This window comes from Gymnodraco acuticeps, unplaced genomic scaffold (genome assembly GCF_902827175.1).
Source record: "Gymnodraco acuticeps unplaced genomic scaffold, fGymAcu1.1, whole genome shotgun sequence".
Taxonomy (NCBI): domain Eukaryota; kingdom Metazoa; phylum Chordata; class Actinopteri; order Perciformes; family Bathydraconidae; genus Gymnodraco; species Gymnodraco acuticeps.
Window position 1 is genome coordinate 1,016,664 of NW_022990165.1, and position 18,506 is coordinate 1,035,169.

Below are 18,506 nucleotides of genomic sequence, written 5' to 3' on the forward strand. Positions count from 1 at the left end.
ATATCTTTCACTCTCTCCTCTCTCTCCTCTTTTCTCTTTTCCCTTCTCTCTCTTCTCTCTCTTCTCTCTCTCCTCTCTCTCCTCTCTCTCTCTCAATGTTGGTACGCAAATGCGCCTTTTTTCAAATGACCCGGTGCTCTTTTTTTGGCGGAGGTGCGCATGCGCACCTGCGCACCAGTTATGTGCAGCCCTGATGATAACCCTACAAGACCACAGTATGGCTGATTTATACATTTGAAACATGTATCATTATACCAGTGGCGAGCCGTGACTTTTATACCTAGGCCCTCTGACCCCCCTTCCCTCGAGAAAAAAAAGAAGAGATATTACGTCACAGCGTATACTTCAGCGGAATATCAAAACAACGGCCTGGGGTGCAAAACGCATCAATGACAGCGACCCTCTACCACACAGAACAACACCATTTATATAAACACCTATCAAGACAGGGCACCCACAGCCAAGTAACAATTACAAATGAATTAAGTCCGCACGGCGGCCCGCATTGAAAATGACTTAGGCCTACCTTTGATGATCAAATCACTGAAACACAAAGTCCATCCTCCTGTCCTTTTGGATGAAGCACTTGATGGCGGGTCATTCAGCTGATCCTTTGCCACTCCAGTTTATCATTGTAACTCAATCTTGAAAATGACTCGGTTAATAATTTCACAACGATGTCATCACTATCACTGAAGTGAGCCATCATGAACGAATTCATGCTAATTATAAATCTATCGATCATAAATCTATCGATCATAAATCTATCGTTTAGATTTATGATTCAAAAATAATAAAAGTAGGGTAGACATGTGGATATTATCCGGCTGAACAAAACGTGCATTTATCTAACAGGTTCGTTTTCCACAGACCTTATTTAGAGCTATTTTCCAAAATTCTATGGAGAAATCCCATTGCTCTTTTGTCGAGGGAATTCGAGCGAAGCTTACTTCCGGGTTTTAGGATGCGTCACTGCACCACTTGCATAGACATCCATGCATAGACCTCACAGCGGAACTTTTCGCGGACATAAAGTCCGCGAAAATAAAGCCCGCCCATTTAGAGGGAAGATATGATTGGTCAATTATACTGTCATTTGACATTACTCTCTCGTTGAGTTACTATAGCTGGCCCTCTGTGAATGTAGAGAGGGACCAACAAGCCCTCCCGTCTTCACATAACTCGCAGAGACGGCATTTAACCCTTCACATTCCAACAGAAACTGAACAGGCAGATTCGAAGGATTTATTTGGAAATATTATTTTAAATACAATTAAATCAAGTTATTTTGGTAAAACTAATGAAAAATATTTTTAAAAAAGTTTTTTGTTTAATGTTTTAAAATATTATTTTTTAGAATATCTTAGGCCCACAGAGGGCCTAGAGGGCCCTGACGGCTCGCCACTACGATTACATTAAACCAAAAACGTATTTTTTTCTTCCCATAAATAGAGTTATTGTGACTCAGAAGGTGTCAATGGCTGCCAACTACTCAGCATCGTTACTGCTGTCGGTCCTTTTAGCCTTTTAACTAATTAATAGTTACATATTAAGAATTCGCACTCCAAAAATACAATGTACCTTAAGAGTTGCATTTAAAGTTATTGTTAGCTATCTACATTAACTCACGTACTGCCATGGCGTGTGGTTATATTCAGTATCAGTAAAATGCTTTTATTTTTGAAATATTTCACTCCACCGGAAGTAGTTTGGGTGTTTCTTATCAGCACGCTTGACGGTTTTATTCCGGTAATCTGCGAGGCGGCGATAAGGAGTCACCGGAGGCGGGACTTCTACGGAAGGCTGCTGGTGTCGATGATTCACCGTGTGGTAATGTTCACGGCGAGAGGAGAGCCAGTGACTGAGCAGAGTGCACCATCATGGGGACGAACATGTTCTCACTGTGGCTGATATGGGGTAGGTTCTCACACTTCTAATAAGAACATCTGCTATTGTCCTGCTTAAATACAACAAAGTTTAAGAGAGTTTGGATACAAAGCTGTTAATGTGCTGTCCGCAATAGTGGAGGAAGTATTCAGTTCTTTTATTTAAAAAGGTAAAATAACTTATATAAAACTTTAGAAAATACTCTTTTACATGTAAAAGTAATCTCCAACAAATGCTTCTTCTCTAAAAAAGTATGTAAGGGTCTGTTAATGTTAAAAGTAGAAACATGTTCCCTTTACTATTATAGTTGCCTATATTATATTATAGAACTTTATTATTACTAATGCATCATGTAAAAGCAGCATTTTACAGTTGCAGTTAAGAGGGAACTCATTTTGAACTATTACCTTATTATTTCTATTATTGATTGATCTACTGACTATTAATTGCTTGGTTAGTCTGTAGGTCTAAAAATACTGTAAAAAGCAAGTAAGGTCTTCACAATTACCCATACCCTAAAGTTATACCTTCACGATGCTCAAAACTATTACTAATGTGTTAACTTGATTAAAATAATGAAAAGGAAAGCAGCAGCTCTTTTTTGGTGCAGCTTGGACACTGTACGGTTTTTTGACGATTTGTTCTGTCAATAGACTAATGACCTAATAGTGTGAACTGTACTTGTATAAACTGCTAGTTTGGTAAATTACAAAGATCATATTTTTTAATTTTTGTTGTCAAATAAGTAAATAGTGCAATATTACTCTGTTATATAGTGGAGTAGATATTTGTAAAAGACTCAAGTACAAATAACTACGTTTTGAAGTAAATTAATTGACTTACAGTCCACCACAAGAAAGAGGGAATATCAACCAGCTCATATGTTCTTTTACAGATTTCTAGGATTACTCTTAAAAGTCTGTAAAACAGATTAAAGTGCAGTTTAAAGTTCAGATCTTTTGGCTATGAGTAATAGTGTTACTTGTGTGTGTAGTGTGTCTCGTGCAGAGCTCTGCGATGTTGTCTCATGTGGAGAGATATGACGTGGTCACACCTCGGAGACAGAAGAGGAGCCTGCAGGACAACCAGGTGACCCCTCCTGCCTCACCTATAACACAGAATATAGGATCATCTCGTTGGATATGGTCAACAGTGTTTACAGCAAAAACTCCCTAAAGATCATTCCTGTCTTTATTAATACATATTATTATTACAATGTAGTACTACTGATGTGCATGCAGGATTGTTGCTGTAGCCGGTAGTATTTAGGAGTTCCTCTTTACTACTCTATATGATGTTGGATAGTGTGATCTAAAACAGTGCGTTATATTATATGACCTGATCACTTATTTTGTATGAATACATTATATTCAAAGTAAACACAATTGTCAAATAAATATTGTGCAGTAAAAAATGAAATGTTTCTATCTACTGTGTTATAGATTAAGCTACCAACAGTATATAAAGTAAACTCGCTAAAGTTAGGTTCCTCTTCCTCTCTAGCTATGACAGGGCTGTTCAGTTTTAATTCAAAGAGTTCCAGTTACTACACTTTGCTCCCAGATATCTAAAAATATCTTTAATATTTAAACTGTGTCCTATAGCCTCACTGTACGTCCATTAAATAAAACTTCAAATAAATAAACAATAACAATCTAATTTCCTAGTAAGAGCTCATTTGAGTCTTGATTGATACTTGGTTTAATGGAGTAACTCAACTCACAGCTGTTCGCTGATGGTCAATGTGTTTCAAACTTCTTAGGGTTGGACCAGGAAAACAGTGTGTAGCTTGAAAGAAGCAGCATACTATCAACTATCTTACAATATTACTCTATTTTCTGTCTACGCACAGGAAATAATTGATTTTATTGGCTGAATTCAGTGAAACTATTGCTGTATTAACTGGATTAGATGTGCCCTTGATCTGTAGCCGCATGTCAGAGAAAAAGCACGCTCCGTGTAGATCAATATTTACATTCATTTATCACAATTGGTCATGGGGACACTTTTGTGCATCACAGTATAACAGTAATCCAATAATAGGCTATTATATCAAAAAATACAATATTATTCCACCAATAATTCACATTTACCTGTAGCAGAAATAGTTTTTATTAGTGTGGCATTGCTAATTTTACACAAATGAATGATGTGAGTGCTTCCATTATAGTTAATGAGTGTAATTGTTATTGATAGTTGTTGTATGACTGACGGACATTTTTTAACAGCTTTATCCTGACACGATTCAATACCAGTTAGCCATTGAAGGGAGGAACCACACAATGAATCTGGAAAAAAACAGGTAAGCCATTTTTTGTTGATCACATTTTTTCTTTTCAATCACTTTTAAACATGTCAATATTTGTAATGATTATTTATTTTAGGAATCTCATTGGGAAAGGCTACACTGAGACACACTATTTAGAAGATGGGAAACGGGTTACAACATCGCCTAATGAGGTGAGTTAGCTTTCACAATCTATTATTTAACCTAAATACTACATCATTATCTTAACATGTGTATACCTTACCTTAATAGTTCATGTGGAACTTTTCATTTCACCTTACCAGTACTTTTGACTCTACGTGAACCCAACACGATAAAGATCTACAATTCCATACCTGTGATTCACAATTTCATGGTCATTAGAAACAAAGAAGCGCTTTGTGAGTCCTTTTACTCACTCTTTAATCTGATGAATGTATTCCTGTCCAGGAGCACTGCTACTATCAGGGTCACATTGAAGGCATGAAGGACTCTTCAGTCAGTGTTGGGATTTGTTCAGGCATTAGGTAAGAAAATCTTGATATTTTTACAGCTTTAAACTTCCTATTTGTAATATTCCACTCAACATTTCTCCAATAGCAGTTTCTAAAACCATGTGTTCTTGTGAAATGTTGCTTCACTATTGAAATGAGGTAACCTTATCGTATTACTTCACCCTCCCTGCACTATAACTGCTTTTTTAGTCCATTTTTTATCTTTTGATTGTGTTTTGAAATGTCATTCTGAGGACTTTCTTAAACCACAGTTGTCTGTGATTACAGTGGCTATGTGAGAGCCCAGCAGCAGGTGTACCTGATAGAGCCTCTGGGACAGTCTGAGGAAGGGGGCCATGCAGTGTACAGACCGGAGGACTTGAAGACCATCAACTCCTCGTCCAACACCCCCCCGCTGTACGACCAGGACCAGGCCCAGGACCCACGGCTCTCCAGCCTCTTCAGATCCAGATCACGGGTAGGTGACATGGGTATGATTTCATAGTAAACCATAAATAAATGTCTGGTTTATTCTGTAAAATAAGAATATAAATATAAAAGCTGTATTTCTGTTTCCTTCTTATCTTCAGAAAACCAAACCCGTTGCAGGACCACAGAAGTTCGTCGAGCTGTTTGTGGTGGTGGACAATACTGAGGTAAATACCTTAATTTTATTCTTTTACAACTATGACTTCCATGTAATGAAGTTGGTCCTTGGGCCACAAGATAGGGGACTTGCGGAAATAACTTTACGGAATTGCCCCCATGCATGCCCACGCGCAATAGCCATTGGTGATGGTCAGCAGACAAAGTCCGCGACCTAAGTGTGCTGATTCCTGGCATCACAAATTGCTTCCAAGGAGTGGGAACGTCACTTCTCTTGCGTAGAAGAACAAAGAGATGGAGAGGATAAACGATACCAACTCTATATAGTTGGGTTCACCTCTACACAATCCAAAGGGTCTGGAACCCTAATCCAAGAGAGGGGCTGGACTCTTCTCCAGAGTCGCCCAGGTCGAGAGCTGAGAGTCGAGGTGTTTGATTCCAAGCTCATGAGCGCTGCTGAGTGTTCACCGAAGAAGCAGAGAGTCGCCTCTATGCTCAGTTACTGAGAGGAAGTCTTTGTTTGTGCCAATGCCCTGAGATAAGTTCAGAGTATCCGGCGCCTCTGTGTCTCCTGATGGGATCATAAAAAGATACTACCTACTGTAGAGTCTCTGTAAAATCTTCTGGCTAACTTCTGCGCTCGCATGTGCAACGATGGATTAACCTTGAACGAGGCTGATTTAAAGAATGGTGGCCAAAATGAATTTCCTCTTTTGAATGGCTGGGAAATAGGGAGAGGAGCACAGACATCAGGAAGGGGCTTGAAGTGTAGCCAAAAGGAGGCATTTGAAGAAGTTCTAGGACCTTTTCTGGTTGCTTCTTGGGTGCATCCATTTGGAGGTTTTGCAAGTACGTCCAACTGGTAAGAGTGCGGGTGGACCTAGAAAAGACTGCGTATATTCTTTATCCCATCTGGCCTCGGAATTCCTTAGCAGGAGTTGGAAATGTTGCTGGGGAGAAGGATGCCTGGACTACCTTAACGGCAGAGAATGAATGCATGGCTGGATATATGAACCTGATCATGTTTGTCTCTTCTCTTCCTCTAGTATACGCTATATGGAAGCGAGACTAAGTCCCGGGTCCTCGGAGCTATAAATCACGTTGACAAGGTAATTTCTAGTTTGGAACCTGTTTGCCTTGGGTCGTTCTATCAGGGCTCTTAGCCAGCAGCTCTCAGCTCATTCACTCCTGACTAACGTTGATTCCTCTGCCTGCAGCTGTATCGAGCTCTGAACATTCGCGTCATGCTGGTGGGCTTGGAGATTTGGACGTACAGAGACTACATGGATGTTGACACTAATTCAGAGACCACCCTGGACCATTTCCTCCTGTGGCGGCAGTCCGATCTTCTGAAGAGGATCAAGCACGACAATGCCCAATTTGTGACGTGAGGATCAGTCCGTCATTTCTGTGCAGATGTTAAACACAGTGGTGTTTCCAGTTTTACCTGATGTTTGGCTTTTTTCTCTCAACAGTGGCAAAGATTTTGACGGAGACACAGTTGGACTGGCAAATAAGTTTGCCATGTGTACCGAAAACTCAGGTGGAGTCAATCAGGTATAAATTATGACCCATTACTTACAATTATAATTTAACGACTGGAGCAGAAGGGAGTGTTTTTAATAATTTATGAACCATCCATCTGAATTTAAAGCAACAGCTCTGCTTTTCTTATCCAGGATCACCATGGCAACCCAATAGGCCTTGCCTCTACCATTGCTCATGAGGTGGGACATAACTTTGGCTTGTCACATGATGCTGAAGGCTGTATGTGTGGTCCATCGTACAGCAGTGGGAACTGTGTGATGGCAGAAAAACTCAGGTAAGGATGTCACTGCATGTGGACCTTTAAGTCCATCATGCTGCATCTTATGATTTAAAAAAATCACTGTGAATAAACAATTAAGCAATCACAGTTTTCTGGAGTCCACATGCTTTTGGCCATTAAGTATATTTACTAGGGCCGGGACTTTAACGCGTTAATTAAGATTAATTAATTACACAAAAATGAACGCGTTAAAAAAATTAACGCATTTTAATCGCACTTATTTTTGCACCGCGGAACGTTTCACACTGGATGAGTTTCAGGCGTACCGATTATACTGGAGCACCAACTAACGTTCATGACTTCAGACAACAACAAACCACAGTGAACAACAGTGGGAAATGTTGTTTTAAAAAACGGACGGATGGAAGCGTCGATAAGAGCACGGTTGTGTGCAAATTATGCAAAAAGGAATTCGCATATCACCGCAGCACATCAAGCCTCAAGTATCACCTCAATGCAAAACATATAGCAGCTAGCGTGGAAGCTAGCGTGGACGTTAGCCTCTTTTATCGCGTTCACACCAAAAAGAGCCGGTACTAAAATTAGTTCACCCCACGAAAGTCCCTGCTAGAGAGCAGGGACTTTCGTACGGCTCTCTTGTGAGAAGAGAGCTATATGTCTGATTGGCTGGGCGGATTGCAAACCACGCCCCGTAAAACTCCCAAAAAGTTTGTGAAGCCGCCATTGTCGCCATATCCTCGCATTAGCATTATTAGCATTAGCCCAGCGCAGAAACGCAGAGAGACTAACTTATGGCAACACAAAATAAAACATGGGAGCGGTGGAGATGTCGGCGTTCTGGCGATTTACTCGGAAGGCTTCAGTAGAAGCTGCTGGGACTCCCAGCAGCTTCTACTGAAGCCAGTCCCCAACTCCGGGGACTTCCGGCCGGGGACTTTGGGCGGCAGTATACGCCGTGAAGTGGTTTGCGGCCTGCCAGTAAACCCAAAGCAGAAGAAGAAGAAGTGACGTCAGCGGCTTCATTTGCCTAATCTACCCCCAGGTTCAAAGAGTTCTCATGAACCTTTGTGGGAAAAGTACTGCGGTGTGAATGCGCCTAATGGTATACTAAAATCCATGTGAAAAAAATTGCTTCTCACTGTTCTCAGGTCAAATATTTATATGTGATTAAAAATGCGATTAATTTCGATTAATTAATTACAAAGCCTCTAATTAATTAGATTAATTGTTTTAATCGAGTCCCGGCCCTAATATTTACTGTTAATAAAAAATGCATTTTATCGTAGGCAAAGCTGAATCTATTTACTCTTCTTCAGGACAGGAAATCAAGCATTCCCAGAGTTTTTCAGCGGCTGCAGTGTGGAGCAGCTAGCCGAGTTCATGGCGCGGGCGCAGCCCAGCTGCTTGTCCAGACCCAGCTCCATTACGAACATCGCTGCAGGTCCTAGCTGCGGCAACAACCTCCTGGACCCCGGAGAGGAGTGTGACTGCGGCCCTGTGGAGGTAAATCTTTCAGCAGTGTCTGAGGCTAATGGCACTGGTTGGAACAGTCATTTTTGAAACCTTGGAAAGTTTAAATATAACCTTTGGTGAAGGAAGCACCCTTTGGGTTTTCTGCTTTAGCTGACTGGTGTGGTTTCCTGTGTGCCAGCCTACAGCTAATAAAAGGGAAGGCAGTGGTGATTCATAGCATCCCAAGCTGGAGTTTGGCCTCAAAAATGAAAATAGTTTTCCTGTTTGCTTACATCAGAGAGACACTACCCTTGGCAAATAAACTGCTTGTGTTGAAGATTTAAATCTGATCTGTTTAAACTTTCATGATTGTAATTCCTGTTGTATAAACAAACATGATCAGTGACAAAGATTGTCTTTATTCCAGGAATGTCAGAACCCTTGTTGTGATGCCTCGACTTGTCGCCTGACTGAAGGATTCCAGTGTGCTCAGGGAGAATGCTGTAACAACTGCCAGGTACTTTAGATTTAAAAAAAACGGCGTAATCACAGTTGCTATGTGAAATTCCCATTTTACAAGAGAATATGTTGCCAAGATAGCAGCGCTGGGATGCTTTACAGCTGTAGTCTGAGCTAAAGGCTAACATCAGCATGCTAACATGCTCCTGATGATACACAGGCAGGGGCGGACTGGCTATTGGGAATACCGGGAGTCGGACAATTCACTAGCACCAATTTTTTGTTTTAAATATATATTTGTTGTCAAACCATAGTCTTGGACAAATTACAATTTTGAAAAAGTCTTGGGATCACCCAAATAGGATCCAAAATGTTAACCTCAAGGAGGCACTACAGGAAATGGCAGAGGATCACCAAACTCATTAGGGTCCATCACCTGGGGATAACGAATGTGTAAACTATTTGTATTGCCAGTCCATCAAACAGATGTTTATGTATTCACACCGTTGCCGTTTGCACTTAGAGAGGAGTCAGAGGATTAACAATTTTACTTTATATATGAATGTCAATTGTACATTTCATAGCACTTCATCCAAACGTTTTTAGTACACTGTTGGGAAAATACTGAATGAACTACTTCAATATCAGAGTAGCACATGATAACAGAGGCCCATCTGCAGCTGTGTACGTAACAGGATGTATGATTACCTAGAAGAGCATCAGGACACACTGTTTTAGGCGTACGATAGCTATGTGACAACGATTAACATGATGATTCAGCCTCTATGGAGATGGACATATGACTAGCATGATCCTTTCTGGCGTGGGTCTTAGCTGATCTAAACTAAACATTGAATACTGCTTTGAACCGGTATTCTGCATCTTGTGACTGTAACCCTCTCTTGTATAAGCATGTGAAGGACACTGTTCAGGAACTAGTCGTACCAAATGCTCTGTATGTGATGACTACTTCCATTCTTGAGAGGATAATAAATACATGCATCCTGATATTGAAGCTCAAGCCAGTGATGAGTGATATTTTTCTGACAGACTGAAACTCAAACAACATTACCGGCAGAAAGGCTAAAAGAAACCTCTACACTGTGAAAGCCAGATCATCTCCACCATCAGTGGACGTTGAAGGCACTCTACCAAAAGACCAATCATACAGACACACCCTGCTTCTGACTAATAACTGTGGGCATTACAATAGCACCAGGAGGAGGTTACTCTTCAAACCACATTTAAACAGCATTAGTACGATAATAACAGGAAACAGAGGGTGATATCCTGCTGTGCCCATGTGCTTTGACACACCACATCCTTCCTCTCTAAAGACAGTTTCAAAGACTGGAAGAGGTGGTGGAAGTCTTGGGCTATATAAATAAAATGTGATTGATTGATTGAAATTCACCTTTATGCTTAATAAATCCCCTAACACTAACTTAAACCCACAGCTCAAACCGGCAGGAGGTGTATGCAGAAAGTCAGCCAGTGACTGTGACTTGCCTGAATACTGCACCGGAGAGTCAGAGCAGTGTCCTGAAGACAGCTTTGAGATGAACGGCAAGCCGTGCTACGACCAGGCGCAGGGCTACTGCTCCAACGGACAATGCCCCACACATCAGCAGCACTGCTGGAGGCTGTTTGGACCAGGTACGCTCCCCACAAAAACACAGGTTTCACTGTTTTCAGTTTTTCTTATATAAAAAAGCTACGCCTCAAGGGGCATAAGTTAATATTAATATGAAATTCACAGAAGTATCAGTGAATTTCAAAGGTTACTTTAATAGTGTGCATTTGTTTTAAATAAAAGGACTACAGGGAATTTAATGAATAATACTCTCTCATAGAAAAAAAAACTCCCCGCATCTACATAAGTGTGTTTTTAAAATGTCCATCTTTCGTGATATCCCAACATTATATAACACTCCAACTCTGAATAAGGCCTTATTATGCTTTTTGGAGTTTCCCCTTTCCTGTAGTGTGTTATGTAGGTTTGTGTTCATGTAATTAGTCTGCAAAGACATTTTATATTGGACTCTTTTGTTTACTTCCATAACATGGTGACATCACTATGTAACACTTGTGCTGCTATTGGCTAGTGCCCCAACACATTGTTCTAATAGGCAAAAGGGCAGGACATCTCTTAGCGGTTGACCAATCACAACAGAGCCGGACAGCTAACCAATCAGAGCAGACTGGGTTCTGGTTTCAGACAGAGGGTGAAAAGAGGTGCTGCAACACAGGCAGTATGAGAACAATAAAGCATGTATGGAACATTAAACATGTAAACAATGTCACAGTAAAGACACTACATACAAATATGAACCTGAAAATGAACATACGTCCCTTTTAAGCACTAAAATGATCCCCTAAAATCTTCTTATTTTACAATGTCTGAACGTGTTAAGGAAATTACAGCTGTGCCCTATTTAAAGTAAGGCAACATTGTGGGTAAAGATATAAGTGTAAAAGACAAATAGAAAGTTAATAAATTAAACTTTTGGAGATTAGGATATTTCATACTTTCGATTCATTTTTATAATCTCTTTGAATCTCTTTTTGATGGGCTTCCATACAGTACTTTAAAGTGCTAACTAGAATATCTTCTATCTTCAGGGACCAGAGTTGGATCAGATGTGTGTTTTAATCTGAACACACGGGGCGAAGAAGGTGCAAACTGTGGAAGGGACAAATTCAGCTACATCCCCTGCACTGCACCGTACGTATACTCAACATTTATACTGAACTTTGTGCTGAAAGCACAGCGTGGTTTACTTTTTGATTTGATCTCAAAATGCCCCTGAAGGAAACCTAGCACACAGAATGTAACTGAAAAGTACTGAAGACATCTGTAAGGCATTTTGACTGTTTGAGGCTAGTTTGTGCAATGATGTAATCTGTCAACAAGCTCTTGACCATTTTGTTCTTTTTTTTTTTAATAGGAATCTGAAGTGTGGGTCTATGTTTTGTGAAGGAGGAGGCGAGTCCATCTCAGGTAAAAGGGCAGACTTCCGCTTGATCGGCTTAGAATGTAAACTAGCAGTGGATGACGATAAGACCAGAAACATCGACATGGTGCCAAAAGGAACCAAATGCGGACCAAACAAGGTAAAACCTCCTGTTGGGAGACGCATTACGTGGAGTTTTGTGACTTATGATGGATGGTTTGCTCAGAATCAAACATTTGTGTGCAGGTTTGCCTCGACAACAGATGTGTGGATATGTCAGTTTATGGGAAAAAGGAGGACTGTTCAAAGAAATGCAACAACAATGGGGTAAGTGAGTTATTTTTGGGTTTAAAATCACTTGCAGCTGTTTTCAATTGGACTTCTCTGGACCAAAGTTCAAGTGCTTGACTCGTGTTTTAACCAATGTATTTGCATTTTATATTCAGGTGTGTAACCACAAGAACGAGTGCCACTGTAACCCTGGCTGGGCTCCACCCTACTGTGACATCCAGTATGCAGATTTACCTCAAGGTACAGGACACTTCTCTGGATCTGATATGACAGTAGATAAATGCAAAGTCCAATTTTGTGAGCAGCTAAATACAAAATGTAATATTGGTTTAAACCGTGAGCTCTCACTGAGCAGCTCAGACAGAAACAGGTCCCAACTGCTCCATGAATCATTCTTCCAGTAAGAAACATAAATTATTCATTATGAAAGATCTGCTATTTCTTCTAACTGACCTAAGTGTTCTTGGTGTATCTTGGTGACCTCAGTTATTATTAGGAGTCACAATTGTCATTCACGCCACACTTTTCCATTTATCAACTTATAGGAAGTTGCCTTTCACATATGACATCACATTTGCAAACTAGTTAAGAAACCATTTATTCTTCAGTTAACAGCTAAAATCGAAATGAATAGGAAGGACACTTTGCGGTCATCAGTTTGGAAATATCTTGGCGCCACACTTTGTTCACTAGAACCAGTGGCGGCGCCAGAGATTTTCTTTTGGGGGTGCTGTGGGGTAGCTTGACGTTTCATAGAGGGTGCTCAAACATTTAGGGTTTCCCATTAATGTACCGGTCGCTACAGTGGAACTTTCTACTGCAACACACCCCACACGCACAATGATATGACAACATGACAGTAATGCTGTAAGACTGTTGACTACTTGGAAATTACCTAACTGTTTTTCTGTCAACATATCAGCTTCCTTCTCGTTTTTAGAAGAAGCCACTTTATCAAAACCACAAGAGGAAATTCCGTATTTGCTCTCTTTAGTATTATAACAATTTCCTTGTTTTAACATGATCCTTTTTGAATTGTAGAATGTTATTTGTTCACATCATTAGGGTTTAAAGAGTCATGTTCTAACCCCTCAAAATGTTTGCAAACAGTCAAACTGTGGCTACAGGACTTCACACATAAAGCTGTAAAAACAGAGATACTGTGTACAATGTGGCTCTGTAACAGTTTGATTTCCCTGCCTGCAGTTCAGAGTGGGATAATAGCCGGAGTGTGTGCAGCTCTCTCCATCCTCCTGACCATCACCGCGGTGACTGCAGGGCTGATGTGTTGTAAAAAGGACAACACGGACAACTTCATCTACAAAAGGTAATTCATCCTAAAATGTTTTCTCTGTTTCCGTCTTCCACATTCCAGTTAAATATATTTAGTTTTTTAACAGGAAAGGGAATTCTGCCCCAGACAAGCTGAACCCGATGTTTCAGGACGGGAGTGTTAAAGACAGACCTCAGATCAGTGCGCCCACTTTCATGGCGTCAACAGCAACACAAGCCTACGCTCCTCTGGTTGTTACCGTGACTCCCAGCAGAGCCGCTCCACAGGTACAGACAGCACAACTACAAAAAGGATTACTCATGGAAACTCATTTTCAAAAATCATTAACTCATGTGTCATTTCAGTCAAATAGCTTGGAAAGTTTGCTATGCCAATGCAAAGTACTGTGATGGTTAATAATTGCCTTTTTCTTCCAGCCACCAAAGAAACTGTCTCCAGTCTCTCCTACAGCACAAACTGAGCCGGTAAGATTAAAAAAACAACAGCTTGCTATTTGATCTAATGCATAATGCAAACTAAAGATCCTATTCAGGGTTGGCGTCTTAAGACGGCTGCTTACATCTCATTTATTTAAGCTATGGAAATCTCTGTTTGAGACAGACATGTGGTGTGTAACTGCTTAAAGGGGGAACCTGCATTCTTTTCTTAGAGTCAACAAATCCCACAAAACGACTAAAGCAAACATTATGTTGATCTGTGTACATTCCTACTGAACAGTTATTTTCAAAACAGCTCACAAATATTTGATAGTTTTTGAAGTACTCTCAGAAGGTGGCCAACTGTAGTCTTTACCCAACGTCACTCAATCAGGGGGATATTGTGCATTTGTTGGAGACTATTTTCAGCAGAAGTGAGTATTAGCAGCACTAGTATGGTCTTTGTGGGATTGGTACAGTGGCGAACCGTCAGGGCCTTCAAGGTATTCAGAGAATTCCCTGGAACACTCAGATAAAACAAACAAAAAAATCGATTTAATTATATAAATAAAATGTAATAAAATGAATAAATGAGAATGGTATCTGTGTTGTTGATCTGTAATATTACAGTGTTACGTTGATTTGTTTGTCCTTCTCGGACCATGCACTACGTATTTCAGTGGTGTTGTGTTAGAAAAGAAAGCAACCAATCAGATCTTGTTCTGGGTCTCTGGGTAGAATATCCTTCAACCAAGGTATTCTACATCCTTGATAGAATGCCCTGGCCGTTGCACTGAATGAGAGCGTACGTTTGGACTGACAGGTTGATCAACCAATCATATATTGATTTGTAGCCAATGGGCGTATTCTTTCAGAGGTTCCCTCGGTTCCAGGGTACTCTAGAAGGCCCGCTAGTTAACTGGCTCGAGACAGAGGATCTAGAACGAATGCGACGAAGCAATTCATGCCGTTTTATTGTTTTTAACGTTGAAATGACAAGTGCAACCGGTGAAGATGAAGTTGTTGCGGAATTGTTGTGAGTACCCTTTGATGTGATAGCCACGGTTCGCCACTGGATTGGTACATCATTTATTCTTAAACTGTTGTTAACTCTGGGTTTATCTGTTTAAGCCAGGAGATAAAGCAATAACACACATGTTCTTCTTTACCACAGGCAAAACTTCTACCTCCATCTCTGCCTCCTCTGAGTAAACCTCAGGTGAGTCTCACCTAAAGCTGCTCTCACCAGGCTCTCTGCAGAGGATGAGTTCACTTTAAAAGACTGTTCAGTAGTGCCAAAGCTCATCAGTGTAACAACCAACTAGTTTGACAAGAGATCAATGATTTATGTTATTTCATGAAGCAAATTATGCCAAACATGTGTTTATTTTAGCTTCTTTAACATGAGTTCTTCATCCATGTCCTGTTTCTCATGCTACTGTAACATGAGAGTGACTACTCTGGGAATCACTTGAGTATTATCGTACAGTTACTGGCCATTAACAATAGTGAAGACTACCTTTCTTTTTTGGGGTCCAAATAAAATCACAGAAACATGTTTTCCACAAAGCTCCATACATGGCTACTTCATATATATATACGATTGTCTAACTGTCATCTTGTTTGTTTTTCAGTTGAATGCAGCCAAACCAGCTCCTCCTCCTGTACCTCCAGTCAAGCCTAGCGCCCCTCCTGCTGCCAGAGTCAAGCCTAGCCCCCCTCCTCCGCCCCCAGCGAAGCCACAGACATTCAGACTCACATGAAAGTCTCAAGCTTAACTAAAGCAGAAAAACCTCCAGCATAGTCGTATATATGGAAAAAGAGCGATCCTTTTTGGGTCATATGTGAGTCACAGATTCCAAAAACGTTTGTCTTGATGCGTCAGTGACCGCGGCTTCACCGACTGAGAATGTCTTTGATGACCAACAGCTCCGCGCGGCTGTAGAAAAGTGATTATGGGGTGGAAAAAAGTCTCCATTTATTTAACTGCCGGTACAGTTGTTTGTCAAAAAAAGTTTTTCCTGCTCACGTTTTCCTGTGTTCTCTCTATTGCGTGGGCAAAATGGTGCACATTTGAAAATGTATATTCATATTTATTGAATGTCTGTGAAAGGGACTGTATGTAAGTAAGGGGTATTTAAGTAGACTTCAATGAGGGTCCATTTCCGTATTTCCATAATATCTAAATTGTGTCTTACATGCAGAGGTGGGAGAAGTACTCAGAAGTACCATAGTGTAGGGCAGTGCTTCTCAAAGTGTGGTCCGTGAGCGCCCCCTAGTGGTCCGTGAGTATATTGGTAACATTTCACATTTGAAATAAATAAATAAATAAAAGTTTTCCGCACTCTCGTGGGAATATCTCCGCAATGGAGCGAGCTTAAGTTTCACTTTCAATTGCATGATATAGCCCAGCGCAACACCTTCATCACACATGTTGCTACTTGTTTGTACCATTTTCAGGCAATTTTTAATCTGTTCTAGAAAAACGATGTGTTTTTGGATATTTTTGGAGTTAGGTGGTCCGCGAGTGTTTTTTTATTGGTTAAGTGGTCCTTGGTATGAAAAAGTTTGAGAAACACTGGTGTAGGGAAATCCTGCATTCAGAATGTTACTCAAGTTAAAGTATAAAAGTATTAGCATCAAAAGTAAAAGTAGTCGTTGTGCAGATTGGTCCATTTCAGAATAATATATATTATATGTTTTATAATGATTCATCATTTGTGTTGTGTGTTATTTGTGTTTTATGGACAAATCTCAGCTGTTTTGATCAAACCATATCATCATAAGAAGCAGCAGGTTCCTTTTCTCAAAGTCAAAGCCTTTTGGTTAGATGTCAGAAATAGGCTCTGTGGTTTGTTAACACTAGCTCAAAAGTGTTGTTAATGTCGTTGCCCTGCTTGTGAATTTATAAGCTCCTATGCGTCTTAAAAAAGGCGTTGGCTAACAAGGGAAACATTTGACTAAAAAACGTCATCAGAGAAAAATCTAGTCCTCCTTTAGCCTATTCTAATGTTGTTTTTTGCATTTGGGCAAACATTGAATGCATCATAAATGTTTGCTTGTTTTCTGCAACAAACCGAATGGAATACTCAGTAGATTTTGTGGATGGATCCACCAGTTTACCTACAAAAGTACATCATCCCTGCAGCACTCTAACAGAGGCTGAATTGTTCCATAAGTTCCTAAGTGAGCAGATCTCCCACACACTCTCCAGTTGTATTCTTTCTAAGCACATGTTTGAACCTGCTGCAGGGATTTGAACCTGTTCATCCTAAAGAGCATTAGAGAGGTCCAACTCTGATGCTGCTGATCAGGTCTGGCTCACAGTCCAGTTCATCCCCACTCTGTTGGATGGGTTGGAAGTCTGTGCAGAACAGCCTAGTTCTTCCAACCATAGACTGCTTCCAACGCAGAAATGGGAAAATATTTCAAAACCGCTGAAAATGTTGAAGATGTTTTCGAGGCACGAGGAGGGAGTTGAGGAATGTAGGCCCGAGCAAAGGGGAGCTCGTCTGATTCGCTCTGAATCACAACCTAAGCAGCTTGTAAACCAGCGCTGTTTACAATGACTGTGGTTTGTTCTACAGCGAGGCTCTGTCTGCTTGTTGCTCTCTCAGATCAGATTTACTGGACTGAATCCACAGGGGATGATATGCAGTGACATCATCCGCCTTGAAAGGGGATCTGGGCGTTTAGTCTAACATGCAGCCATGTGTTTGTTCAATCCACAAGAAGAATTTCCAACGACGCCATGATGTGTCTTTTCTTGTTCTTCCATGTTTGATTTAACTTCAGTTTCCTCATGTCTCAGACTCAGTCCTAAATAATGTCAAATGTCTAAATAACAAGATATGACTGATGACAGCTTGCTGGTTGAAATGTTTCTGCCGCAGGAGAGAGCAGACAGTGACGGAACATGAGTTTTCATGACAAATCACTTCCACATTTTGTTAAACAGCTGAGGCTGAACGGGACCAGAAAAACTTAAAGACTGGCCGTGAGAAGGAAGGAAGGAGGATAATCTATGTGACTCACTGTTAATCACTCACTTTGAAGGCTAGAACAAAGCTTAAATTGTTGACTCAAATCATCTAGATAGTTTCCAGCTTTTTAAGAGCAGGAGTAACTGAAGGCTCCTTTACTGTGTCACAATTAGAAAACCATCGAACAGAGGTAACAGCTGTTGTTTCTCACTTGTTTCCATGTGACGTCCTTATGAGTCAAAAATAAAGGAACTCTCACTTTACTCTGGGACATTTTTAACAGAATCCATAAAGGTGTTTTATTTCAGACAATAAAGATAAATTGCGTTCTGTCTGAGCATCAGTGGTCAACGTATTTTTTACTTGAGTAAAGTAATTGGAGATATTACCGTGAAATAGAATGGCCAATTTCTAAATAAAATACATGTTACTACTGTAGATTACAATTGTGATGTTTAAATGTGTTTAGTTTAATGTTGCAGATGTTATCAAATCAAGCTCGACACAAAACATTTGACACAGGATTAAAGTATATAATTTATATACAAAAAAACGAATACATTAATTATTATAGAAGATATCAGTTATGTTTGCCTTTTGCCTGATTCTGCGTCA

General features: G+C 40.4%; 1 protein-coding gene across 1 annotated transcript; it reads left to right on the forward strand.

The window, feature by feature from the left end:
• The first annotated feature begins 1,766 nt into the window (after positions 1–1,766).
• Positions 1,767–18,331, forward strand: adam8b (ADAM metallopeptidase domain 8b). The gene is made up of 23 exons (XM_034217513.1): positions 1,767–1,917; positions 2,882–2,976; positions 4,116–4,189; positions 4,272–4,347; positions 4,604–4,680; positions 4,936–5,125; positions 5,238–5,303; positions 6,300–6,362; positions 6,471–6,640; positions 6,729–6,810; positions 6,933–7,075; positions 8,359–8,545; positions 8,922–9,011; positions 10,411–10,609; positions 11,576–11,678; positions 11,902–12,067; positions 12,154–12,234; positions 12,354–12,438; positions 13,405–13,525; positions 13,599–13,758; positions 13,909–13,956; positions 15,083–15,127; positions 15,543–18,331. Exons 1-23 carry the CDS (start codon positions 1,881–1,883, stop codon positions 15,669–15,671), a joined length of 2,487 nt encoding a protein of 828 aa, XP_034073404.1. The 5' UTR covers positions 1,767–1,880; the 3' UTR covers positions 15,672–18,331.
• The last annotated feature ends 175 nt before the right edge of the window (positions 18,332–18,506 follow it).